Genomic DNA, 27639 nt, shown 5'->3' with positions numbered 1-27639 from the left:
ATAACAAGCTATTAAAACACATAAAAGAAAACTAGCCAAAATGACAAAACAGAAGAATTCTCCTCAAAAGAAATTCCAGGAAGAAATGACAACCAGAGAACTGCTCAAAACAGATATAAAAAATGTATCCGAACATGGATTTAGAACAATAGTCATTAAGACTAATAGCTGGGCTTGCAAAAAGTATAGAAGACAGCAGAGAATCTCTAGCTGCGGAGATCAAGGACCTAAGAAAGACTCACAACGAATTAAGAAATGCTATAAATGAGATGCAAAATAAACTAGATGCAGTGACAACAAGGATGGAAGAAGTAGAGGGCAGAATAGAAGATAAAAATATGGAAAATGATGAAACTGAGAGAAGGAGGGACAGGAAATGACTAGACCACAAGGGGAGAATTAGAGACCTAAGTGATTCAATGAAACATAATAAACCTCATAATAAGGTTTATCTGAACAAGTTATAGCTGAGAACTTCCCTAATCTAGGGAAGGAAGCAGACATCCAAGTCCAGGAGGCACAGAGAACTGCCTTCAAAATCAACAAAAACATGTCAACACCATGACATATCATAGTGAAACCGCCAAAATACAAAGACAAAAATTCTGAAAGTGGCTAGGGACAAACGGGACTTAATCTATAAGGGCAGACACATAAGGGTAGTAGCAGACCAGTCCATGGAAACGTGGCAGGCCAGAAGGGAGTGGCAGGAAATATTCAATGTGCTGAATAGGACAAATATGCAGCCAAAAATCCTTTATCCAGCAAGGCTGTCATTGAGGATAGGAGAGATAAAGGCTTTCCCAAACAAAAACTGAAGGAGTTCATCACCACTAAGCCAGCACTGCAGGAGATCCTACGGGGGAACTCTGTGAGTGGAAAGCAGCAAAGACTACAAAGGACCACAGACATTACCACAAGCACAAAACCTACAGATAACACGACACTAAATCCGTATCTTTCAATAGTCACTCTGAAAGTAAATGGACTAAATGCCCCACTCAGAAGACCTAGGGTATCAGAATAGATAAAAAACCAAGATCCATCTATATGCTGTCTACAAGAGACCCATTTTAGACCTGAGGACACAGGCAGATTGAAAGTGAGGGGATAGAGAACCACCTATCATGCTACTGGAAGTCAAAAGAAAGCTGGAGTAGCCATACTTATATCAGACAAATTAGATTTTAAACCAAAGACCAACAGGAGATGAAGAAGGACATTATATCATAATTAAGGGGTCTATCCATCAAGAAGACCCAACAATTATAAACAATTGTAAATAAATATATGAAGCACTCAAATATATAAAACAATTAATTACAAACAACAGCTAACTTATTGATAATAATACTGTAATTGTAGGTGACTTTAATACTCCATTTATAACAATGGACAGATCATACAGACAGAAAATCAATAAGGAAACAATGCCCTTGAACGATATACTGGACCAGATTGTCTTAACAGATATATTTAGAACTTTTCATCCAAAAGCAGCAGAATACACATTCTTCTCAAGTACACATGAAACATGTTCTAAAACAGATCACGTGACAGCCTAGGTCACAAAACAGCCCTCAACAAATATAAAAGGATTGAGATCATACCATGCATATTTTCAGATCACAATGCAACGAAACTTGCAATCAACCACAAGAAAAATGCATGGAGATTAAAGAACATCCTACTAAAGAATGAATGGGTCAACTGGGAAATTGAAAAAAAATTTAAAAATATATGGAAGCAAATGAAAATGAAAACATGACAGTCCAAACCCTTTGGGATGCAGCAAAGGCAGTCCTAGGAGGAAAATACATTGCAAACCAGGCCTATCTCAAAAAGCAAGAAAGATCTCAAATGCAGAACCTAACCTCACACCTAAAGGAACTAGAAACAGAGCAGCAAAGAAAGCCGAAAGCCAGCAGAAGAAGAGAAATAATAAAGATTAGAACAGAAATAAACAAAATAGAATCCAAAAAAAATAGAACAGATCCATGAATCTAAGAGCTGGTTTTTTGAAAGAATAAACAAAATCGATAAACCCCTAGCCAGGCTTCTAAGAAGAGAGAGAACCCAAATAGAATCACGAATGAAAAGAGGAGAGATCACAACGAACACCACAAGAATACAAACAATTATGAGAGAATACTATGAAAAATTGTATGCCCACAAACTGGACAATCTGGAAGACATGGACAAATTCCTAGATACCCACACACTACCAAAACTCAAATGGGAAGAAATAGAAAATTTGAACAGACCCCATAACCAGTGAAGAAATTGAAATGGTTATCAAAAATCTCCCAACGAATAAGAGCCCTGGCCCAAATGGCTTCCAAGGGGAATTCTACCAGACATTTAAAGCAGAGTTCATACTTATTCTTCTCAAGCTGTTCCAGAAAAATAGACACGGAAGGAAAGCTCCCAGACTCATTCTATGAAGCCAACATTACCTTGATTCCCAAACCAGACAAAAATCCCAGTAAAAAGGAGAATTACAGGCCAATATCCCTGATGAACATGGATGCAAAAATTCTCAATAAGATACTAGTAAATCAAATTCAACAGTATATTAAAAGAATTATTCACCATGATCAAGTGGGGTTCATTCTTGATCTGCAGGCCTGACTTAATATTCACAAATCAATGTGATACATCCCATTAATAAAGGATAAGAATCATATGATCCTGTCAATAGATGCAGAAAAAGCATTTGACAAAATACAGCATCCTGTCTTAATAAAAACCCTCAAGAAAGTTGAGACAGAAGGAACATACCTTAACATCATAAAAGACATATATGAAAGGCCCACAGCTAAGATCATCCTCAATGGGGAAAAACTGAGAGCTTTCCCCCTGAGAGCAGGAACACGACACGGATTTCCACTCTCACCACAGTGTTGGAAGTCCTAGCCTCAGCAATCAGATAACAAAATGAAATAAAGGCATCGAAATTGGCAAAGAAGAAGTCAAACTTTCACTTTTCACAGACAACATGATACTCTACATGGAAAACCCAAAAGACTCCACCAAAAATCTGCTAGAACTGATACATGAATTCAGCAAAGTTGCAGGATATTAAGTCAATGTATAGAAATCAGCTGCATTTCTATACACAATAAAGCAACAGAAAGAGCTATCAAGGAATCAATCCCACTTACAATTGTACCAAGAACCATAAAATACCTAAAAATAAACCTGACCAAAGAGGTAAAAGATCTGTATGCTGAAAACAATAGAAAGCTTATGAAAGAAACTGAAGAAGACAAAGAAATGGAAAAACATTCCATGCTCAGGGATCGGAAGAATAAATATTGTAAAAATGTCAATACTACCCAAAGCAATCTACACAACATTCAGTGCAATCCCTATCAAAATAACACCAGAATTCTTCACAGAGCTAGAACAAACAGTCCTAAAATTTGTATATAACCAGAAAAGATCCCGAATAGCCCAAGTAATATTGAAAAAGAAAACCAAAGCTGGAGGCATCACAATCCCGGACATTAGCCTCTACTACAAGGCTGTAATCATCAAGACGGTATGGTATTGGCACAAATACCATACACCATAGACCCATGGTAGACCCATAAATCAGTGGAATAGAGAACCCAGAAATGGACCCACACATGTATGGCCAACTAACCTTCGACAAAGCAGGAAACAGTATCCAATGGAATAAAGACGGTCTCTTTGGCAAATGGTGCTGGGAGAACTGGACAGCAACATGCAGAAGAATGAACCTGGACCACTTTCTTACACCATACACAAAAATAAGCTCAAAATGGATGAAAGACCTAAATGTAAGACAGGAAACCATCAAAACCCTAGAGGAGAAAACAAGCAACAACCTCTTTAACCTCAGCCACAGCAACTTCTTACTTGACACATCTCTGAAGGCAAGAGAAATAAAAGCAAAAATGAACTATTGGGACCTGATCAAGATAAAAATCTTCTGCACAGCAAAGGAAACAATCAACAAAGCTAAAAGGCAACTGACAGAATGGGAGAAGATATTCGCAAATGACATATCAAAAATCTATAAAGAACTTAACCAAACTCAACACCCGAAAAACAATCCAGTGAAGAAATGGACAGAAGACATGAATAATCACTTTTCCAAGGAACACATCCACATGGCCAACAGACACATGAAAAGAGGCTCAACATCACTCATCATCAGGAAAATACAAATCAAAACCACATTGAGATACTACCTCACACCGGTCAGAGTGGCTAAAATTAACGACTCAGGAAACAACAGATGTTGGCAAGGATGTGGAGAAAGGGGAATCCTCGTGCAGTTACTGGAAAACAGTATGGAGGTTTCTCAAAAAATTAAACATAGAACTATCCTACAACCCAGCAATTGCACTAGTAGGTATTCATCCGAAAGATACAAAAATGCTGATTTGTAGGAGCACATGTACCCCAATGTTTATAGCAGCACTATCAACAACAGCCAAATTATGGGAAGAGCTCAAATGTCCATCAACTGATGAATGGAGAAAGAAGATGTGATACACACACACACACACACACACACACACACACACACACAGGAATACTACTCAGCAATGAGAAAGAATGAAATCTTGCCATTTTCAACAATATGGATAGAAATGGAGGGTATTATGCTAAGTGAAATAAGTCAGAAAAAGACAGCATGTTTTCACTCCTATGTGAAAATTGAGAAACTTAACAGAAGACCATGGGGGAAGGGAAGGAAAAATAAGTTATAAACAGAGAGGGAGGCAAATGATAAGAGGCTCTTAAATGCAGAGAACTGAGGGTTGATGGGGGGGAGGCTGTGGGGGGCAAGGAAAATAGGAGATGGGCACTGAGGAGGACACCTGTTGGGATGAGCACTGGATGTTGTATGTAAGCGATGATTCACAGGAATCTACTCCTGAAGCCAAAACTACACTGTATGTTAGCTAACTTGACAATAAATTATTTAAAAACAAAAAACAAAAAACAAAAAACCTGAGACAAGGAAAAAAAAAAGAAATAATAAAATGAGATGAAATACTTCAGCAAAGGACAAAAATAGATGAATCTGTGGCAAGATACGATTATTGTTGAAGTTAAGTTATGAGTATATGGAGGTTCACTGCACTATTATGTGTGTGTGTACATTTTCATAATCATAAAAAAGTTAAATGCAGATTACCTAGTAACATTAAACGTAAGTAGCAATAAAAATAAATAAAAGAAAAAAGAAAAGGAGTCATGTGCTCTTATAACTGAGCCCGCCAGGTGCCCCTACAACTGGGCTTTTAAACAAAAGCTTTATTAGTTTAATAAGTTCATTCCTCCCTTGAGTTTTAGCATTTGCATGGCCTTTTTATAAAGAAATCCACATTCGGATTCATGACATACAACAGAAGCAAATCACATTCAAGGAACAATCACTGAGGACTTAGCCCCACACTAAGTACCAGGATGAAATGAGGCCCAAGCCCCCCCTTAAAGGAACTCCTGTTTAGTAAGAGGAGACAAACATGGGGAACAAAGTGCACCGAAGCGCACGCCGACACCAGGGTGCAGGCAGCTTGCCAAGAGGGTGTGATCAGCCCTGGCCGGGCAGGTATCGCGAAAAGGCATCTGCCAGAAAGATGGCTGAAGGCTGTGCTGGGTGTGGGCGTGGAAGGGCCGTACCCATGGAACAGCGGGCTTCATCCAGGGATTACGGTCTGGTAGAGCTGCGATGTGTGGGGAAAACCACCGAGGGAGGAAAGACTAGGCAACAAAACTGAACGGTCCCAGGGAAGGACTCAGAGAGCGTGCCGGAGAGCTCAGACTTCGTCCGCTGGGCCCCGGGAAGGCACGGTGGGATACGAAGCTCAAAGACAAGCTCATATTCATCTTTTACTAAGCTCACAGTGGCAAGAGTAAGAAGGATGAACTCAAAGAGTGCGAGACCAGAGCCGCAGGGAACTCAGAAGTGTGACAATCATGCATGTGAACAGAACAGCCTGGGCGGGGAGTATGAAGAGACACGGGAACGCACTGAACCGTGTTAAGCAATCACAATGGCCAAGTGCCCTTGACGCACAAAGTTGAGGTGAAACCTGGACGGGGACAGAAGAAGGGGAAAGGACAAGTTTCTGGTCCAGGCAAGTTGAGTCGAAATGAAGAAAATCTTGTGAAGAACCAGGGAATCATCCTGTTTTTATATAAAATATTTTTTTTAAAGAAGGACTCTAGCCAGGAATTAGGAAGAACTGAAAACAAGGACTTCGAGAACACCCTGTTGTTACTTGAGGAGGCTCAGGTTTGGGGGCTGTTTTAAGGGAAAATTGTCTGCGATGACTAAACCACCTTCGGTGCACAGCACAGGGATGGATTATATGAACTGTTCCCTCCAAAGTCAACCCTAAAGTAATGGGGCGCCTGGGTGGCGCAGTCGGTTAAGCGTCTGACTTCAGCCAGGTCACGATCTCACGGTCCGTGAGTTCGAGCCCCGCATCAGGCTCTGGGCTGATGGCTCGGAGCCTGGAGCCTGTTTCCGATTCTGTGTCTCCCTCTCTCTCTGCCCCTCCCCCGTTCATGCTCTGTCTCTCTCTGTCCCAAAAATAAAATAAACATTGAAAAAAATAAAGTAATTAAAAACTATACTATTAAACCTACTTCATCTTGACACCATTCCTGAAGGAGGACATGAAATATAGGGTTCGCCAAGCAACTGCATTTAATTTTGTGCATGTGGCGAGCACACAGAACAGTGGGGCAGGGACTATCACTTGTTGAAACACTGATGCAGTATTTACTTTCAACCATGTTTGTTTATTCCACGACAACAGGCACAAGACAGCTATTCATCCAAAAAGTTATTCATCTTTCCTTTTTTTAAAGACAAAAAGTATTCAAATATCTCTTCTGTCTTCCAAGCTGCTAATCTGAACCTTCCAGAGGCTGACGACTACTCTGGATTAGGATACATGCCGCCTGTGACCCCCAGCTCTCCTCACTTACTTCAGAATTCCAATCTTCAGCTGTAGCCCGTGCAGGACTTCCGTGACTCCATAGACATCAGCAAGCAGGTGGTGTGTGGAAACTATCTTTTTGGCATTGAGATGAGAATAATTTTCCTTCAAAAATGATAACCCGCACATTCTCCCGTTATCCAACCAATCCTTATCGTAGCGGTATTTTGCGCTCCACCTCTGACCTGCAGATGAAGGGGACATTCAAATGACAAAGGATCCCACTTATTCAGATTCCCCTTCCACTGTCACCCCACTGACATCATTCAGAAAGCAAGGGGAGCTCTAGTGCTAAGAGCAAATTCAAAAGAGCAAGACAGTGTTCTGAGGAGCTGGCGCTGTGATGCTCCCCCGCACTTTCAGATTTTCCGCCCGCTAAGAACACGGTCCATTAGGGGGTGGTCAGGGGCTGAGGACACCTGCAAAGAACCTGAGTGTACTGCTTCCCATTTTTTACATATCTGTCATCTGTCTTCTAGAAAGGTCGAGAGGGCTGGAGAGAAACTAGATGGGGTGCCTGTTTCTCACTCACATTTGTTTTGAACTGGATGAAATACAGAGACTTGCTTAAGTGGATGTTCGAACCCCTTTCCAAGATCTCACAGGGCCCTGTAGAATCTTGTATTTTCACCATCGATACTAACTGTATCCTATTAAGCTAGTTGCTTATGTGTCTGTGACCCCCACTGTACTCTGAGGCAGTGGAAGGCTTGCTTAGAATCAATCCTCTTACCTCTTACCAGCATTTGGCAAAGAGAAAGCATCCAATAAATGCTGCTGAATGAGTAAACTGATGTCTACATTCATATAGCTCTGAATCATTCTCCAGCTTCTTAATGTTACTTTTGTTTTTGTTTTTGTTTTTGTTTTTGTTTTAAAGATAGACAAGAGAACAATTCGGTAGGCTTTTATTTGAGAATACCTAGTTATTTTCTGCCTGGGCAGCTGAATGTGTACATAATATGCAAAACCTTGCTACTCAAAGAGCCTCTAGATGGAAGAAGGTGCTGGAGAGGGAGGCGAAGGGCACCGGTTTCCATCTCAGGTCTGTGCACATGGCACGCAGCCAACCCTCTGAGCCCCGGCTGCCTCCTCGGCAAGATAAAGGGACCCAACGGGAGAGCCTGAGATCCCATCTACCCAAAATTAGTTGGATACGCAGCATGTTCAGGAACTTTCTTCAAGCCACGTCATGAGGAGTGCACACTCGAATACAGTTCCACTCAGTCACACAGGAACCTATCTAGAAATCAATACACAGGGACACACGAAGGGGTGAATTCTTCTCCCGGAGAAAGTCCTAACTCTGCCCCGGAAAGGCGGTGGGAAATGAGGCGAATGTTTTGGCCTAGGTCATTAACATGGAAAATAAAACTGTAACAGAGAGCGAAAAATATTTAAAGACGCCGACGCGGAAGCAGAGTGCAACCGGCCCGGCCAAGTAGCAGTGTCTCCTGCGGCCGGCACACCACCGGCTGGGACCCAGATCTTTGGGCGTCCAGCCCCCCACATGGGGCTCAGGCTTACCGGGAGGGTCCCTGCAGATGTAGCAGACGTACTGCTCGGGGATGCTCTCCTCCAGGAGCCCCATGCACACGCTGTGCTGCCAGCACAGACACTCTTCGCACTGCGAGAAAACACAGGGGCGCCTGCGGTCACTGGGCTGCTCCCCAGCGAGGAAGCCATGCCCCCTCCCCGCCATGAGGCTCTTGCCCCCCCCCCACCCCCCCCCGTACTGCGAGTCTCGTCCACGCGACGACGCGGACGCGGATTCAGGATGCATTTTCTTTCTGAAACACTCAAATGCTTCACGAACTTCCCCCTGCCACAGCTATTAGAACGTACCTTGACATATTAGTTAAACCACACACACAATCATAAAACTAGTTTTCTCATTTATTTCCCACTAATTTTTAGGCAGTTACATCCTTAAAACTCTTAAAAATAGCCTATTAGCGTGCACTTTTTTTTAAAAGGCAAGTTCGTAGGAGTGCCTGTAGCAGTGACTTCAACCGGTATGGTGATGCTATAAATTTGTAGTTCCCTTATTTGAGAAAACCTTTGAAAAGGGGTAGAAAAAAGATTACTCTTTCTTCATTCCTATGACCATCATTTCCAAATCTTCTAAATGTCATCACAGAACATGGGGTTATGCTTCTCCCTGTTCCTAGAAAGATACCCTTTCTACAGGGAGACACCAGTGGTTGGTAACGCTTCATCCTCGCACAAACTTTGAGAAGGGTGGACACATTTATTTCCAGATCTGCAGGTTGAGGGGCTGGGAAGGTGACGACACAATGTTATTAAACAGGGACCCAGGCCAGGAAGAGAAGGGCTGCTACGCTCTACCCTTCAACGCAGATGCTCGCCATCTTAATGGCTTCAAAGACTGGCTTCCAGAATTTCAGCCCAAAGACCTCAAACTCAACACTAGCTCTCTCAGGTGAGACAGCCGTCTACTCCTTTGATGAAGAGATTTCCCCACCAGTACTACTGGGACTTGAAACGCCGTGATAAGTTGAAAACCTCTGTCTTCAACAGGACAGTTAGTGACCAACACAGAAGCCCTGGTTGTACTTGCTGAGCACCTGAAGCTAACGGCTCCGGAGGGCAGGGAAGACGGGTTACCTGGATCATGAAGCCGTTCTCCTCATCCATTTCACAGATACATCGCACGATCTCATTAAGAGCATCATCTTCATCCTGAGATTCCTCAAAATTGGTGGAATCGAAGTCCTGATTGTACTCATCCCCACTTAGGAGTAAACTCTCTGTTGAAGAATCGTCTAGGAATTCCACATCCGATAAGTCTAGAACATACACAAAAGTAAACTCAGCAAGTATTTTTCCATATTTGTGTCACTTTTCCAGATAGAAAGGAGCTAAAGGAAGTGACTGTAAGCTATTAAATATTTAGAAGGGAAGGGCAGACAAATGAGAATAGAGCACTTGTCCCTAAACAAAGAAACAAAGGATTTTTGAGGCCAAGGTAATTATGACTGACTTTGTGTCTTCTCATATACACTATTACAAGTAACTTGCAGAGGATCCCCTAGCCTTGGTGCTTATAGAGTTTATGGCCAAGGTTGATACTGATAACTTAAATACGCATAGTTCTCAAACGCTCTCACAAACATTAGTCCTTTTGATCCTCCCAAGAACCACGGGTTATAAAGAGAACGGGTTTCGTTATCTGTACCACAGACGTGGGCATTTCAGTGAAGGGAAGGAGACTGCCTGGAGTCCGATATCAATGCTACTATTCTTAACAGGATCAGGATCATCAACCACCACTGCACTTAATATGCACCAGATACTCTACCAAACACTCCAAACACAAGATCTATTACTTGCTCGAGGAGTGTAGCCAGCTAATGGTGAAGCTGACTGCATACCAGGACTACCTGACTCCAAAGCTGCATTCTTAACGACTTCACCAGTATTTCTTAAGCTGGGATCTTGAGTTCCCTAAGGAATTTGCAAAGTTTTAAAATTTCACTTTGATAAAAATCTTTTAAAGTAAGTATATTCTAGAAACTAGATTATATAGAGGACCACTACATAGAATTTGACTCAAACGCCCAGTTTTAGGTTTGTATTTGTGCCAGCATTGATGTCAAAGACCACAATTTTGCTCAGGCTTTTGAGAAAAAACAAAAACAATTGAGGCACACACAAGGAAATATTTATAACCAAGGGGAAAAAATGAGGACGGACACTAGAGATCTTGCAGGAGTGTGGATGGAGATATGAGGGAGCTGAGTCATCGCGAGTTGTGCAGTGGAACACCTGACCGCTGCTGTGGGGCACCTGGGGGCTAATCAGCTGAGCACCGCAGCGACAGGTAGTTCCTTGTGCCCCAGTGTCCCAGCCTCTGGTCTCGGTCTGCCCGCTGCTTCCCCTGCCCACTGCTCACCTCCTTCTGGGCGGCATCAACAGGCTGGGAGAGCAAGGGCTTTGCACTACTGAGTGCTCCACATCTAGTTCTTACAGTGGAGCCTGGTCTATACTGGTAAAGCCACTCCAGCTTCTGGAGGAGCAAAGGGGGGGGTCTATATAAAGAGAAAATTCTCTTTAATCAGACCAGAAAGAAGTTGGCCAAATTTGAACTAAAAAAAAAAAAAAAAAAAAAAAAAAAAAAATCATGTTGTTTATAACTTAAATATTTCATGACTTAGTGTTTCTCTTATCAGCTTCTAATCTTATTTTTTCCCTGACTCTGTTTTTGAATATTTTGTTTTTGATTTACAAAAAGTTAATGTTCTATAGAAAAATGTCTTTTTTAGGGTCTTAGGACATCTCAGAGAAGTCAGTAGAAATAATGGTCGAGAAATACAGGAAAATTTTCAGGAAGGAGTAAGTCAATCATGCATTATAAAATCCTAATAATAATGAGTAGTTTTAAGAACCTAAAGAGGAGGTTTCATTCATTCATAATCTTGCTAGCATAAACCCAAAATCAGTATTTTCTCTCAGGCCTTCCTGAATGCAAGTTCATGTTTCAAAATGGCAGACTAGGACATGAATAAACAAACACTGTTGCAGCATGTAGGTGGCACGACATGGATGGCAATCGTAGCAGAATAAATAAATTTAAAACTCTTATCACTGAAAGGAATTAGTGTGTATCTCACACATGCTTTCATGGCCAAAATCACAGGTTTTATGATGTTCGAATGTAAGCTGAACATAATGGCCAGAAAACCTAGTTTGAATAATTCCCAAGCATCAAACATACGTTTGGCTGAATTCTAAGGGCAGAGTAAATGGGTCCAAGGGTTCAAAGTTACAAAAGCAAAGTTCCCTCTCGCACTAAAATAGCATCTGGACAACAGCTCCAACCGAGTGGCCACAGAACACCATTCTCTTCCAACTGCTACCCCTTGATCTATCGCTATCTTCCCAGACATATTCTCCGAGTGTGGATTCCAGATCAGCATCACCCGGGAACTCCCCTGACATCAGAAATTCTGAGGGTGAGGCCCAGAAAAGTGTTTTTCACAAGCTCTCCAGGTGGTTCTGATGCACGCTAACGTTTGAGAACCCCTGGCCGAAGACCCACACCCCGCCACGTCCGTTCTTTCTCACAGGTCAGTGCTCAGTCACACAGGGGGCAGAAGACACAGCAGAACCGACAGCACACGCCCACGACACCCTTTCCCTCCCCTCTCGAGCATCTAGTTCTGGCAACATAGCCCGCCCGGACATAATCTCCATTCTCCAGCCAGCGCTCTGTGTATAAGGAGGACACTCAGGCCCTCACGGCTCAAACTGGGGTGCTCTTAGGTGACTTTCAACCCCTGCCACCCTGCCCCAAAGAATCACTCAGAAACTGTATCTTGCCAAAAACCGCATCTGCCCTTCCAGAAATCTCCCTCATGCTCCTCAACAGGTCTCCGTATCGGGGTTCGGAAGGCATCACAGCAACAATGATCACGTACACCTGGGCTTAAGAGCCACTGGCCCAAAAAGGGACAGGGGGCTTGTGTTTGTTAGAAACGGAGGTCTTTTTCCTAATCCTCTGTCCCCCCCACCCCCGCCCATATTTTAAGACTATACATCTCTAAAGTGCTGGGCGCCTGTTTTAGGAGAAAAGGGAGAAGATGCTACTCTCTGTAGTGGGCTCGACAGCACTCGGGCCTGGAAGTTAAGCAGGAGGCAGCAGTGCAAAAGGAAGCACGGCACCAACCACGCTGGGCCCTCGGCAGAAAGGAGAAGACAGGAAGTGAGCTCAGCCACAACCATCCCAAGACCAAGACGCTGTCCCTCATCCTTCGTCCCCTGACTGTCGTCCTCAAGCCACTGCCGTCAGGGTCTCCAGCGGGAGAGGCTCCCCTTGGACCGCTGAGAGCACTGGGAGGTAAGACAACAACCCCGTGGTCAGGACCGGGCTTTCGGGGAAACCCGGCAGATTCCCAGTTTGTATGGGCAAATACCTATGACCAGTACATGGTGGACACTAAGAGTTTCTTTACCATCTGCCCGCCCTTCAATTAGTTACAGAAGCCAATTTTACTTTACAGGAGTTTAAAAAGTAGCTCAAATTTCTAATGCTGAGATTTTCTTATTAGTTTATGGAAGAACTTTTGAAACGGCGTGCCCTGCTCACGTAAGCCCTTAATAAAGTATGTTGTTATCTCAGTTCCACATTTAAGGATCTTAAGACTTGTTTTAAGCATTACATAGTTACACATACTTTCACCACTAAGATCAACTGACAAAATTGCCCTTGGGTACTGATATGTTGTATTTTTCTCCGTAAACATGCTTCGCAGAGCCAGAGAACTCCCAGAAGATCGAGTTAGTGGAGAAGAGCACCTTTCCAGAAATTCTAGAGAACTGTCTTCATAGTCTGAATAGTCTGCAACATAAGATACATAAAGAAATATTAATAAAGTGTCAGGTAATCAAGAAGAATCACTATAAAAATAACGAGAGAGCCATGTTTTACAAGACACAAGATAACCATGTCACCTCTTTCTCTCCTTACCCGGGAACGGCTAGATCACTGTGTATCTGATAAACCGGGTTTGGCAAGAACACCTGGGAAATACACCCCGGGCAGTATTTGCATACCCGGGAGCACCGTGTTTTAGCTGGTACCAATAAAGTCTTGTTAACCAGTGCAGAAGTGAAAAAGGATTATCTCTACAGTTTCTCTCCATTATAATCAAGGCTATGGTCTGTAGTAAGAGGTGCAAGATGGAAAATCGACTTTTTTTTTTTTTTTTTTTGCAATTTGTAAAGAGGTGCTCCTAGTAGGTAGCATGTCAATTATTACACTGACAATTCAATCCATTGATAGATTTTTCAGCAGAAAACCTCTGAATGAAATTAATGCCAGTCCTGTCTTCCTCAACTTAGCGTGAGTCCTGCAGACAAGGAGGTTCTGAGGCAGACGACCACCTGGCACGTCTGACAAGTGACAACCTGTGAGACTGTGGCTGCCTTGCAGTGAAGCGGGGAGGGAGAAACGAGGCTAGAGTGGCGGGAGCAGGTCAGGTTAAACATGTTTTTCGTTTTGCGTTCTGCCCGAAATGCAGCAAAAAGGGCGTGACACAAGTCCGGTTCTGGCTCTGAAATCCCACTGGAGCTGTGCAGTGAGAGACGGCGCAGGGAGGCACGGGGCAGAGGCACCAGGGCCCGGCAGGGGAGGAAGGAGGAGGGCGTGGAGTCGGACAGGGAGATGCTGGGATCCGGGGACTGCAGGGGAGGGGCTGACACAGGGTCAGAGGGTGATCTCCGGGCTTCTGCTTCGACTGCCAAGTGTGAAAGCAGGGTTCGGAGATGGGGCTGACGAGTAAGAGAGAGGTGGAGGAACCAGAGAAGGAATGTGGGTTTCGAGGAGGGCTTTTTAAAGATGGGACACCCTATACATTGTCTCAAAAATCTAAAAATGAGGAGAGGCAGGGTGACAGGTGCCAGGATTTTAAGAACTGAAGACAGACACTGCCTCCCTCTTAGTAGAGGCAAAGGAGGAGAAAATGGATACAAGCAGCTAAGTGCACCGTTGTGGGCCAGATGAGCAAGTTCTCATCTGGTGGCTGCTACTTCCTCAACTGAGTATGAGTGAGGCAAAGGTCACCGGAGGCAGGTTAGGGACTAAACAGAGGGAGAACAGAGCGGAGGAGGTGGAGGAAAGGTCGAGGGTAGGAAAGCAAGCTCCAGGAGAAGGGCAGCACCAATGCTGGTGTGCACTGTGTGCATCCAAGTGACGTTGGTGGTTGCGGTCAGCAAAATAATTGTCCCCCAAGACGTCCACGTCCTAATCCCCACAACCTGTGAGTGTGCGGGGCTCTGGAGCAAAGGGGAATTGAGGCTGCTTATCAGACCTCAAAATAGGGAGATTACCCCGGATCATCGGAGTGGGCCCGATGCAGTCAGAAGAGTCCCTAAGGTGCAAGAGAAAGGCAGAAGAGTGAGTGTCGCAGCGACGTGAAGTGAGAAAGACGTGAGTGGCCCGTTGCTGGCTTTGAAGATGGTAGGGGGGCATGAGCCAACACATGCAGCAGCCCCCGGGAATCTGGGAAGGGCAAGTAAATGGCTTCTCCCCGAGAGCCTCCCGAAAGGAATGTAGTTCCCCCCAGGCCCATTATGGACTTCTGACCTTCAGAGAACTTTAATAAATTCGTGTTGTTTTATGTCACCGATACACAGACTTCCGTGACAGCAGCAGTCGGACAGTAATAGAGCGGTCACCATAGATACTACAGCACAGCCGCATTCTTTGGGCACCCTGGTGTGCCAAACATGATTCCAAGTGCTTCGGGTATATTAAATGTCTCAGTCCTCACAGCCATCCGACAAGGGAGCTAAGCAGGCTTGGTGCCATTTTACAAGCGGAAGAGCAGAGGCAGAGAAGGTTACGTAAATTAAACTGCCGAAGAGTACATCTCTCTCCGCGGCAAAGCCAGCCTTCGAACCTGACTCTGACTACCGAGCCTTACGCTCAACCAAAAAGTGTTACCAGGGGACTTCGACGTTTACCGTATACACAAACTGGAAAGCTTGTTAAAGCTGACGCCTGGGCCTCACCCCCAGCAGGTCAGGAGCGGGGACACTCCCGGATACCGCTGTCAGACTGCAAAGCGGTCTCGGAGTGGCACGGTGTTCCTGTACCTCTCTCACGGCCTCCCGGCGACTCTACACGGCTTACCCAATGCCATGACTCAGACACAGGCGCGAAAAGGCCGTCTGCTGAATGCCAGCTGGCACTGTGTTAAGTACTTTACAACGATTACCTTACTGAATCCTAAAAATGAAACCACACGGTAGGCACTGTTATTACCATTTCCGAAGCGAGGAAACTGACGTTTATAGCATTAACATAACTCGCCAAAGGTCACGTGAGCTATCGATGTCACGGCGAGGAACTGAACCCAATGCTCACCTTTGAAAGCTGCCCTTTTACCGACCCTAGTGCCCTCTCAGCCGAGTAAAAGTGGAAGCAGAGTCTACTTTCTACACCGGAGTGAAAAAATAACGGGAGAAATCTCAATTTGGTGTTAAAAAGAAGGCACGCTGACATACCATCCCTCCGCGTGGGATTAGCAGCTAAACAAAACTCGGCAGTCTACACCACACCTGCACCTTGCATCTAGTCCCCACTGGTTACCGTGACTAAAGGCTACCTCTGGCTTCAAGGTCAGATCAGCTGTAGTCCACATAAAGCCCCTTCCTCGACCACCGGGGCTTCTCTACACTCACTATACACAGAACTTACTTTGTGTCACTGCTACCTGCCCAGTAGAGAGCCGCGCATGCTTCTTATCCCTCTTTGTCTCTACTGACAGGCTTGCTTATAAGCTCCCGGGAGGGAGTCTTGGCTTTCTCTACGTAGTGTTCTGGACTCTCCTGGCATTTCTCACTCTCGTTCTTTTCACTCTCTGTGTGCCTTCGGTTCTCTCATACTTACAGATATATGACAAAGAGATGAAGCGACTGTGGCTCAAAGTGCCAAAGGTAAAAACTGGCAAAGACGTCACTCTTAAATCCCAACACGGTGGCTGCTCATACGGACAACCGAGAGAACTTACTACGCCAGCGAAGACCAGCCAACGCTTGCTAGAGGGAAGGCCGCGCCACCTGCCAAACACTGTCGAAGGCACAGGAAGTAGCGTAACAACAGAGCATGATGGTTAAAGTCCAACTTGAGAACGAAGCCACACGGCCTGGGTTTGAATCTGCCTTTCATCACTTACTAGCCATGTGGGCTTGGGCGACGCTCTGTCTCGGCTCACGGTTTATAAGATGGGGAGAAGAGGCCCCGCTAAATTTAGAGTTAGTCGATGTGAAGAGGAAACAAAACACCGAATGTGAACTGCTTGTATCATCTACATAATAAGCACCGGCAGGATATGCAAAATAACACTCAGTGTTAAGGATGAATTTTCAAAACTCCCTGGTGGTAGTAACTGTAGATTAAAATACGTATCGTATTAGGAACCTCAAGTAGGAATAATGTTTCTGTTTTTGAAGTTGGCTCCATGCCCAAAGTGGGGCTTGAACTCCCCCCATGACCCTGAGATCAAGAGTCACATGCTCTACTGACTGGGCCATCCAGGTGCCCCGGAAAAATAATGTGAATGTTTTAAAATTAAGATGTCTTTACAATTATTTAAAACCCCCCATTTCCAGCTTAAAGACTACCCTCCTAATTTGATGTGGAGAGGAGTGTCACATCCAAGATGAATATCAATAGCCCAGAATAAACTGTCAAAGTGATCATCAATTGCAAGGATGCCGGTGATTATCCAGCACTGCACCTGCTGAGTATAAAGTGCATAAAGAGCATAGCTTCTGTGCATCTTTAAGTATTTGCCAGGATTCCATCTACAAAGTTAAGATTTTCATTCATAGGTCTGATTTTACTTATTAAAAACATTTTTTTATGCATTTATTTATTTTTGATAGAGACAGACATAGCACAAGTGGGTGAGGGGCAGAGAGAGAGGGAGACACAGAATCCGAAGCAGGCTCCGAGCTGTCAGCACAGAGCCCGACGCGGGGCTCGACGTGGGGCTCGAACTCACAGACCACGAGATCATGACCTGAGCCGAAGTCGGACGCTTAACCGACTGAGCCACCCAGGTGCCCCTGTCGGTCCGATTTTAATATGTAAAAAAAAAAATAAAGTTCTTTTCTTTTTAATTAAAAAATAAAAATATATTAACGTGTTTTCCAAGATTACTTTTTAATGGCTCTTTAAAACTAGGGCTAGCGGAACACGACTCAGTGGTGCAAATGTCCAATTTTTTCTCCAAGTCTTACTAATCCTGATCAGCCTCCTTTCCTCCAGACCACCACTCCCTGCATCCTCATAAATGCTCTCTCACTGCGCAGCCAAGGGAGGCCCACTCCTCACTTGTTCCCTGCCAGCCCCTCCCTGTTATCTTTCCCCCACTTTCTCGGGAGGCTAGCATATTAGGATTGTGTGTCTGCCAGCGAGTCCTGGAACAGACCTGTTGCTGACATGGCACACAGGGACTTGAACAGCCGGCCCTTCCGGCCCTGGGCACTTCCTGTCCCCCAGCAGTACCTAAGGCCACCAAATCCCCACAGCCTCTGGTCACTTGGGAGTTCCCCTGGCCATTTTACCTGCAGTCTGAAGCTTGTCTCACGCCTGCATTAGGATTCATCCTCCCGGGAGGGTAATCCTGAATCACACTGGTTTGTGCTTACTGGTTTTTGTTTCTGAAGTGCCAGAATTTCCTGACTTTAAGGTTCTCTGGAGTCTAGGCCCCACAGAGCTCTACGTGAAGCGGTGGGGTGAGGGGAGAAGGGACAAGGGGCAGTGTAGGCACAGGAAGGCCCGGACATGTTTGAGACACTCTCTGGAAAGTGGTTTCAAAAAGCTTTTCAATTCTGTTTGATCCTATGTCTTCGTATTTACTCTGGCAGCTTTAGAGATAGAGAATGCAGAAACTTCACAGAGTTAAAAGTCTGAAGAATTTACCATCAATGAGTCACTCTGAAATTTCCCAGTTGGCTTTACAGTTTTTAAAACTGGTTTTTAAAAGTGTTTCATAGGGGCGCCTGGGTGGCTCAGTCAGTTAAATGTTCGACTTCGGCTCAGGTCATGATCTCACGGTTTGTGAGTTCGAGCCCCGCGTCGGGCTCTGTGCTTACAGCTCGGAGCCTGGAGCCTGCTTTGGATTCTGTCTCCTTCTCTCTCTGACCCTCCCCACTTGTGCTCTGTCTCTCAAAAATAAATAAAAATGAAAAAAAAAAAAGTGTTTCATAAATACGAAAAAAACCCAGGTAGGACATAAAGCATATCAATAACACAAAATACTTGGGTGCCCATCATGCAATGCAGTTTAAGAGAATATTATCATCACTTCTGAAGTTCCCGCTGGTACCATTTTCCGATTTGAACTGATGACTTCCCTTCCCCACCCCAGAGGTTACCAAGGTCCTGAATTTCTGCTCACCATTCTCTTGCTTTTCTTTTCTTTTTTTTTTAAATATGAAATTTATTGTCAAACTGGTTTCCATACAACACCATTGGAAAGTTTCCCATGCTCTTGCTTTTCTTTATGCTTCTGCTACTTCTTGCTACCATATGCTCTCACTATTTTGCATCTCTATCACAGTTTCATGTTACAACTTTTTGATCTTTCCGTAAATAAAATATCACACGTCTTCTTCTTCAATGACTTGATTTTTAGCTCATCATTTTGTTCCTGGGATTCCTGTGGATATAATTCGTTTACTTACGAAGTGATATGGATTCCAAGGAATGGATGTGTGACTTCTGATGGACACTTGGGCCAATGCCAGTGCAGATATGGACATTCTTGTAAATGCCTCCTGATGGGTCCCGTGAGCTTAGTGAGGCACTGTAGGTACGTGGCAAGCACAACCTGCCGACGGCCGGCCGTTTTCCACAGGGGTTGGACGGTGGTCTCCACTGCTTCAGTGACATCTGACACGCCCACCTTGTAATTTTTGCCTGTCTAGCAGCTGGGAAAGAGAGTCCACTGGGTTCTCAAAATTACACGAACCCAGCTTCTCATAAGATTGGGTGTCATGTTACATATTCATGTTATCATTTGAAGATTTTCAATTCTGTGAAGTACCTACTAACATCTTTGCCCATATTCACACTGGATATTTTTCTATTTTTCACTTGTAAGTTTGAAATAGATTCGAATCCTGTGTCAGGTATATAGGTGGTGCAGTATTTTCTCATGGCTTGTGTTGTCTTTTCACTCTATTTAAGGTTTTCCTTTTGTTCTCTGTAAGGGAATTTCTTTTAATTTTTTTTCGCTTTATCTTTTGATATCCCCACCCATTTCCCCATCCTCGTCCCCTGCTTTTGACAACCAATAATCTGTTCTCCATATCTATACGCTGTTCCTTTTTGGTTTTTTGTTTTTTAAGATTCCACATACAAATGAGAGGATGTGGTATTTGTCTTTCTCTGACTTACTTCATGTAGCATGAGCCCTCAACGTCCATCACGTTCTTACAAAAGGCAAGATTTCCTTCTTTTCCTAAGGACTGACTTGTGTGTGTGTGTATACACCACAATTTCTTTAACCATTCATCCATCAATGGACACTTAGGTTGTTTCCATATCTTCGCTATTGTGAATAATGCTACAATGAATACGGGGGTGCAAATATCTCTCCAAGTTAGTGTTTTTGTTTTCTTTGGACAAAGAGCCCATGGTAGAATTGCTAGACACGGTAATTCTATTTTTAATGTTTTGATGAACCTCCATACTGTTTTCCACAGTGGCTGCACCAATTCACATTCCCACCAATAGTACACAAGAGTTCCCTTCTCTCCACATTCAAACTAACACTTGGTTTTTTTTGTTTGCTTGTTTTTTTGTCTTTTGACAACAGCCATTCTACCAGGTGTGAGGTGATAGCTCATTGTGGTTTTGATTTGCATCTTTGTTACGATTAACGATGTTGAGCATCTTTTCATGCACCTTTTTTGGCCATCTATCTATCTGTATGTCTTTGGAAAAATGTCTGTTTAGATCTACTGCCCATTTTTTTTAATTGAATTGTATTTCTGCTATTGAGTTGTATGAGTTTTCTATATATTGTGGATATGAGCCCCTTAATAGACGTATGATTTACAAATATTTTCTCCTATTCAGTAGGCTGCCTTTTCATTTTGTTGACGGTTTCCTTTGCAGTGAAGAAGCTTTTTAGCAGGATGTTATTTTTGCTCAGTTACGTTTGCTTTTGTTGCTTTTGCTTTTGGTAGCAGATTTAAGAACTCATCACCAAGACCTATGGCAAGGAGATTACCACCTATGTTTTCTTCTAGGAGTTTTATGGTCTCAAGGCTTATGTTCACATCTTTAATCCACCTTCAGTTAATTTTTGTGTTTGGTAGAAGATAGTGGTCAAGTTTCATTTTCATGCATGTAGCTGTCTGGTATTCCCAGTGCTACTTATTGAAGAAACTGCCCTTTCCCTATTGTATATTCTTGACTCCACGGTCATAAGTTGACCACATACGTGAGATTTTACCTCTGGGCTATATATCTTCCATTAATTTAGGTGTATGTTTTTATGCTACATGTTTTATTTACTGTAGCTTTGTAGTACAGTTTGAAGTCAGAGTGCAATGCCCCAGCTTTGTTCTTTCTCAAAGGTTGCTTTGGCTATTTGGCTTTTTTTGTGGTTCCACACAAACGTTAGGATTATTTATTCCACTTCTCTGAAAAATGCCCTTGGAATGCTGATGGGGATTGCAATGAATCTGTAGATTGTTTGGGGTAGTATGGGTATTTTAACAATACTGATTCTTCTAGGTCACAAGCACAGAATATCTTTCCATTTACTTGCATCTTCTTCAATTTCTTTCATTAACATCTCATAGTTTTGTTGTTGTTTTTTTTAAATACACAGGTCTTTCACTTCCTTGGTTAAGTTTATTTCTAAGTACTTTATTCTTTTTGATACAGTTGTAAATAAGATTGCTTTCTTCATTTCTTTCAGGTGGTTTGTTGTTATCGTACAGAAATGCAAGATTTTTGTATATTGATTTGTATCCTGCAAATCTGCTAAATTTGCTTATTAGTTCTAATAGTTTTTTGATGGAGTCTTTAGAGTTTTCTATATATAGTACTGCTTTGTTGGGCATTTTTATCATAAATAAATACTGAATATTGTCAAATGCTTTTTCCTCATCTATTGAGATGATATGATTTTTATCCTTTATTTGGTAAATGTAGCATATCACACCGACTTATTTGCAGATGTTGAACCATTTTTGTATCCTTAGAATAAATCCCACTTGATCATGGTGTCTGATCCACTTAGTAGATTACTGAGTTTGGTTTGGTAACGTTTTGTTGATGATTTCTGCATTAGTGTTCCTCAGGGATACTGGCCTATAATTTTCTTAAAGTGTCCTTATCTGCTTTTGGTACCACCAGGGTAATGCTGGCCTCACAAAACAAGTCTGAAAGAGTTTCCTCCTCTTCTGTGTTTTGGAAGAGTTTGCAAGACTTTGAGAGAAGAGTCTCGTGTTAATTCTTCTTTTAATACCTGGTAGAATTCACCAGTGAGGCCTGGACTTCTCTCTGTTGGGAGGTTTTTGATTACGATTCAATCTCCTTACTAGTAATCGGTCGATTGAGATTTTCTATTTCATTTTATTTAGTGCTGGTAGTTAGTATGATTCTAGGAATTTATCCATTTCTTCCAAGTGGTCCAATGTGTTGGCATATAATTGCTCACAATAGTGCCTGACAAATCTTTAAATACATGACATCAGTTGTAACATCTCCTGTTCCATTCTATTTATTTGATTCTGCTCTTTTCCAGGTAAATCTAGTTAAAGGCTTATCAATTTTGTTCGCTTTTTCAAAGTACCAGTATCTTGGTTTTGCTGATTTTGTCTACTGTCTTTTTAGTCTCTATTTCATTGATTTCTGTTCTAATCTTTATTATTTCCTTCCTTCTACTACATCTGGGCTTTGTTTCTTCTGCTATTTCTATTTCCTTGAGATGAATAGTTAGGTTGAGACTTTTCTTGTTTCTTGAAGTAAGCATTTATCCCTAGGAACTCCTGTCTTACAACTGTTTTTGTGGGGTGCCTGGGTGGCTCAGTCGGCTAAGCGTCAGACTTCAGCTCAGGTCATGATCTCACGGTTCATGAGTTCAAGCCCCGCATCGGGCTCCATGCTGACAGCTTGGAGCCTGCCTCAGATTCTGTGTCTCCCTCTCTCTCTCTGCCCCTCCCCTGCTCATGCTCTCTCTCTCAAAAATAAATAAACATTAAAAAAAATTTTTTTTAATCGTTTTTGCTATAGCTCACAAATTTTGGCGTATTTTCATTTTCGTTTGTCTTGAGGCATTTTATTTCTCCTTTGATTTCTTCTTTGACTCCCTGATTGTTCAGGAGTATGTAGTCTAATCTCCACATATTTGTGAAGTTCCCAGTTTTCTCCATTTAATTAATTTCTAGTTTCATACTATTTATTGTGATCAGAAAAAATGCTTCATAGGATTTAAATCCCCTTAAATTTATTAAGATTTCTTTTGTGGCCTAACATATGATCTAACCTGGAAAATGTTCCACGTTCACTTGAGAAGAATTTGTTATCTGCTCCTTTGGGACAGAATGTTCTAATATATCTGTTAAGTCCATCTGATCTAACATGTCATTTAAGGTGGTTTCCTTGTTGATTTTCAGTCTGGATGGTCTATCCATTGATAGAAGTGGAATGTTAAAAATACCCTACTATTATTGTATTGCTGTGTACTTCTCCCTTTAGATCTGGCAATAGTTGCCTTCTGTATTTAGGTGCTCCTATGTAGGGTGCATAAGTATGTATGAATTTCGTATCCTTCTGTTGGACTGACCCCTTTATCACTATGTGGCACCTATCTTTGCCTCTTATTACTGCCTGTTTTCAAGTCTATTTTGTCCGATAGGAATATAACTACTCCAGCTTTCTTCTGATTTCCATTTGCATGAATTATCTTTTCACCTTCTGGGACCCCCATAAGGTAAAGGTTAGTCCATTTGATGTTGTCCCATAGCCCCTTAATCTATTGTAACTTGTTTTCATTTTTTCTTTTTGCTGCTCTGACTGGATGAGTTCTGCTGCTCTGTCTTTGAGTTCATGGATCCTTTCTTCTGCTTTATCTAGTTGTCGCTGGACCCCTCTCAAGTGTAACCCGCCAAGCTCAGTCTAGTCAAATTTTCAACCCCTTTCTTTAAGATTAGCACTTTTTGTTTAGAAATCCTTCCCTACTCAAAGATCATAAAGATGCTTTCCTATACTGCCTTTCAAAGGTTTACAGTTTTGTCTTCCACACATTTCATCGTTAATCATCCTGGAACTGATTTCTGGGTACGGTGTTAAGTAGTAGTCCAATTTCATTTTTAGGGAATAAAAATGTTCCCATACCAATTACTGAAAAGCTCACCCTTTATCTAATCTAAGAATGCCAGCTCTGTACAAACCAAGGTTTTATACTTGTATATGTTTTGGATTAGCCTGTCCTTAATCAATACGTCTATTCTTTCCCAATGCCTCACTGCCTTAAACTATTGTGAAATGGTAATTCTTCTCTTCATTCTTCTTCAAGATTGGCTATTTTATTTTAGGCTCTTTACCACTGTTAAGTTTTAAAATCAGCACTGAACCTGTAAATTTATTTAGCATGAAGTGACATCCTCTCAATATTGAATCTACTAACCAATGAACGTGAATTATCTCCCATGTATTTAGTCCTTCTTTAATGTTTCTAAATAAAGTTTTATAATCAGCTAGTCGTAACTTTTTTTGCTACGTGTAAGGACACATGGATGTATCAAATGGTTTTTCTACATATAGGAAGACAGTAATGTTTGTCGTCCTTCAACTGTTACTGTGGTGAATTTCACCAATGGATTTTCTAATGTCAAACCAACTGTGCATTCCAACCCTATGTGGTCATAGGTTTTAATACGTTGCTGGACTTAATTCCGTAACATTTGCTCGTGAGTTCTGTATCTATGTCCACAAATGAGAAATGCCTAGAACTGAGCCTTCCCATACTGTTCTCTTCTGATTTTGAGCCAAGTTATTTAAATAATCTAAAATGAATTCGGAGTTGTATTAGTTTCCTAGGGCTGCTCCAACAAATTATCACGAACTTGGTGGATCAGAACAACAGAAGTTTATTCTGTCATAGTTCTGAAGGCCAGAAGTCAAAAATTCGGTGTCAACAGGGCCCTCTCCCTCACAAGTATCTAGGGGCAAATCCTTCCTTGCCTCTTGCGGTGTCTGGTGGCTTGAGTGCCCTGGCTTGGGACGGCATCACTCCGATCGCTGCCTGTGTCCTCACACAGCCTTCTCCCCTGTGGGTTCCAAATCTCCCCCTCCTTTTCATTGGCTCTAGTATCCACTCAAATCCCAGATGATCTCATTCTTTTATTTTTTTTTAATTTTTTTTAACATTTATTTATTTTCAAGAGACAGAGAGAGACAGAGTGTAAGTGGGGGAGGGACAGAGAGAGAGAGGGAGACACCAAATCCGAAGCAGGCTTCAGGCTCTGAGCTGTCAGCGCAGAGCCCAACGGGGGGCTCGAACCCACCGACCGTGAGATCATGACCTGAGCTGAAGTCGGACGCCTAAATGACTGAGCCACCCAGGAGCCCCCCAGACTATCTCATTCTTTTTTTTTTTTTTTTAATGTTTATTTATTTTTGAGACAGAGAGAGACACAGCATGAACGGGGGAGGGCCAGAGAGAGAGGGAGACACAGAATCTGAAGCAGGCTCCAGGCTCTGAGCTGCCAGCACAGAGCCTGACGCGGGGCTTGAACTCATAGACCGTGAGACCATGACCTGAGCCGAAGTCGGACGCTCAACCGACTGAGCCACCCAGGCGCCCCCAGACTATCTCATTCTTAATCACATCGGCAGAGATCTTACTTCTTTTTTTTTTTTTTTTCCAATGTTTATTTATTTTTGGGACAGAGAGAGACAGAGCATGAACGGGCAAGGGGCAGAGAGAGAGGGAGACACAGAATCGGAAACAGGCTCCAGGCTCCGAGCCATCAGCCCAGAGCCCGACGCGGGGCTCGAACTCACGGACCGCAAGATCGTGACCTGGCTGAAGTCGGATGCTTAACCGACTGCGCCACCCAGGCGCCCCAAGATCTTACTTCTAAATACAGTCACATTCACGGGTACAAGGACCGAGAGTTAGACGTAGATTTTCGAGGGACACTATTCTCCCTACTAAAGGAATGTTCTCTCTTTTTTTTAATTCTGAAATAATTTATGTAAGTTTGGAATAATCTATTCCTTTAACAGTTGGTAAAAATTGGCAACAAAACTTTTTGGGTCAGGGCTTTTTCTTTGTGGCAAGATTTTAAAATACTAATTAAATTTCTTTTCAGGTTTGAGGACTATTCAGGTTGACACCTCTCAAGTTCACTGCATAAAGTTGTTTATATTTTCTTCGTTTTAGGTCTGGAACATCTGTAGTTATATTCCCTTTGGTTTCTAATCTCACTTATTTGTGCATTTTGTCTTTCTTCCTTAACCAGTGTTCCCAGTGGTTTGCTCATTCTATTAGTTTTTAATCAATTAATTTTGGCATTTTTTATTTCTTTCTAGAATTTTATTTGTAGTTCACTAATTTCTACTTGAATGTTTATTTACTAGTACTTTTTTTGAACCTGCTCATGTCTAACTTCTTAAGCTAAAGGCTTAGTTGACTTTCAGCCTTCTTTTCTAACAAAACTATCTATGACAATACATACTCTTCTAAAAGTGCCATCTTAACCACATTCTCAAGTTTCGATATGTAATTTCATCATCTCATAAGTTCTTAACATCTCACCTTCCTTCTGATACCATTCTCTGATCCATGAATTATTTAAAAATGTGTGGCATGATTTCTAAACATACGAGGTTTTTCTAGGTATCTTTTTAACACTGACTTAAGTCTACCGCAGTCAGAAAGCGTAGTCTGCGTCACCCCATCTCTAGAGAGCGCCGACATCTGCTCAGGGCTGTCGGCAGTCATCTGTAATACATGCTGGCGACTGAGAAAACCCTTCTGCTCTGCAGCTGCTGAGTTCAGCGTCCCTGACAGGGACTGTGAGGTCACCTGTGCTGCCACCACCTTTCTTTTCCTTACAGAATACTTTTGAGTTTTGTTCATTAATTACTACGAGAGATATGATGAATTTATTCAGTAATAAAATGTGGAAATTTTACATCTAGAAAGATATAAAGTGAATTGAACATTTCCCATTACATAGTCGCCTATCTCTAGAAATGATTTTTCCTTTAATGACTATTTTCTTTGACATGAATGTATCTACTCCAACTTTCCTCTGGGTTTGTATTTGCTCACATTTTTTCCCATGCTTTCCCCCCACCCCCCAACATTGCTGTCCTCTCTATTCCTATATTTAAATTGGTCTGTTAAAAATAACCTTTAACTGGATTTTTTAAATCAATTATGATCATCTCTCTCACTATAATTATGGATATATTTGGATTTATGTCTACTATTTTGTAATTTGTATTTTTCTTCTTTGATGTTTTTCTTTCTGTATCACCTTCCTTTGGATGGGTTTTTCATTACATTTTCTTACTGTTACTCTGGAAGTTATACCCCATGTTTCCATTCTTTTAGTGTTCATGTTAGCAATTCTACACTGCAGATTTAACCTGTTGGAGTCTTCAAGCAATACATTTCTTTCTTTTCCTCTTCCAAAACAAGACCTTTAAAACACTGAAATACACATATGCCCCTCTCAATTTAAAAGCTGTTATTATTGGTACACATTTCTGTTCTCTAACATTTTGTTGTTTCTGCCCACAACTCAAAATGACTTATATAATCAATGTTCAGATTTATTCACGTATTTACATTTTCTTTGCTTATCATTTCTTCCGACATCTCAAACCCTCCTTTGTCATCATTTTCCTTCAGCCTTCAAGTACAGGGTTAAGAACATATCCTTTAGACAGGCTGTTGATAATAAAAATCATTTTTTCAACTGTTTCTACAAATGGCTTTATTTAATCCTCACTTTTGAAAGCTAATTCTAGGGATTGTAATTCTCGACTGAAAATAATTCCTTCAGTATACTGAAGCATACTTGACAAGGGTATCTAGTCCCCCATAATGCCGGAAATGAGAATCTCTAATCGGCT

The 27639-nt window shown here is 42.4% G+C and overlaps 1 protein-coding gene across 4 annotated transcripts in view; it reads right to left on the bottom strand.

The window, feature by feature from the left end:
- The window catches only part of PHF20L1 (PHD finger protein 20 like 1), an 86397-nt gene that overhangs the window by 8848 nt on the left and 49910 nt on the right, over positions 1-27639 (bottom strand). For all 4 annotated transcript variants that reach the window (XM_045050031.1, XM_023248554.2, XM_023248556.2 and 1 more), the window contains 4 exons: positions 13189-13353; positions 9621-9802; positions 8520-8619; positions 6982-7177 (listed from right to left, as the gene is read on the bottom strand). In XM_045050031.1, the coding sequence (XP_044905966.1) occupies positions 6982-7177; positions 8520-8619; positions 9621-9802; positions 13189-13353 (643 nt within the window). The remainder of the gene's footprint in view (positions 1-6981; positions 7178-8519; positions 8620-9620; positions 9803-13188; positions 13354-27639) is intronic.

The sequence above is a fragment of the Felis catus genome, chromosome F2 (assembly GCF_018350175.1).
Source record: "Felis catus isolate Fca126 chromosome F2, F.catus_Fca126_mat1.0, whole genome shotgun sequence".
NCBI lineage: Eukaryota > Metazoa > Chordata > Mammalia > Carnivora > Felidae > Felis > Felis catus.
This window is presented reverse-complemented; position numbering and strand designations above follow the sequence as displayed.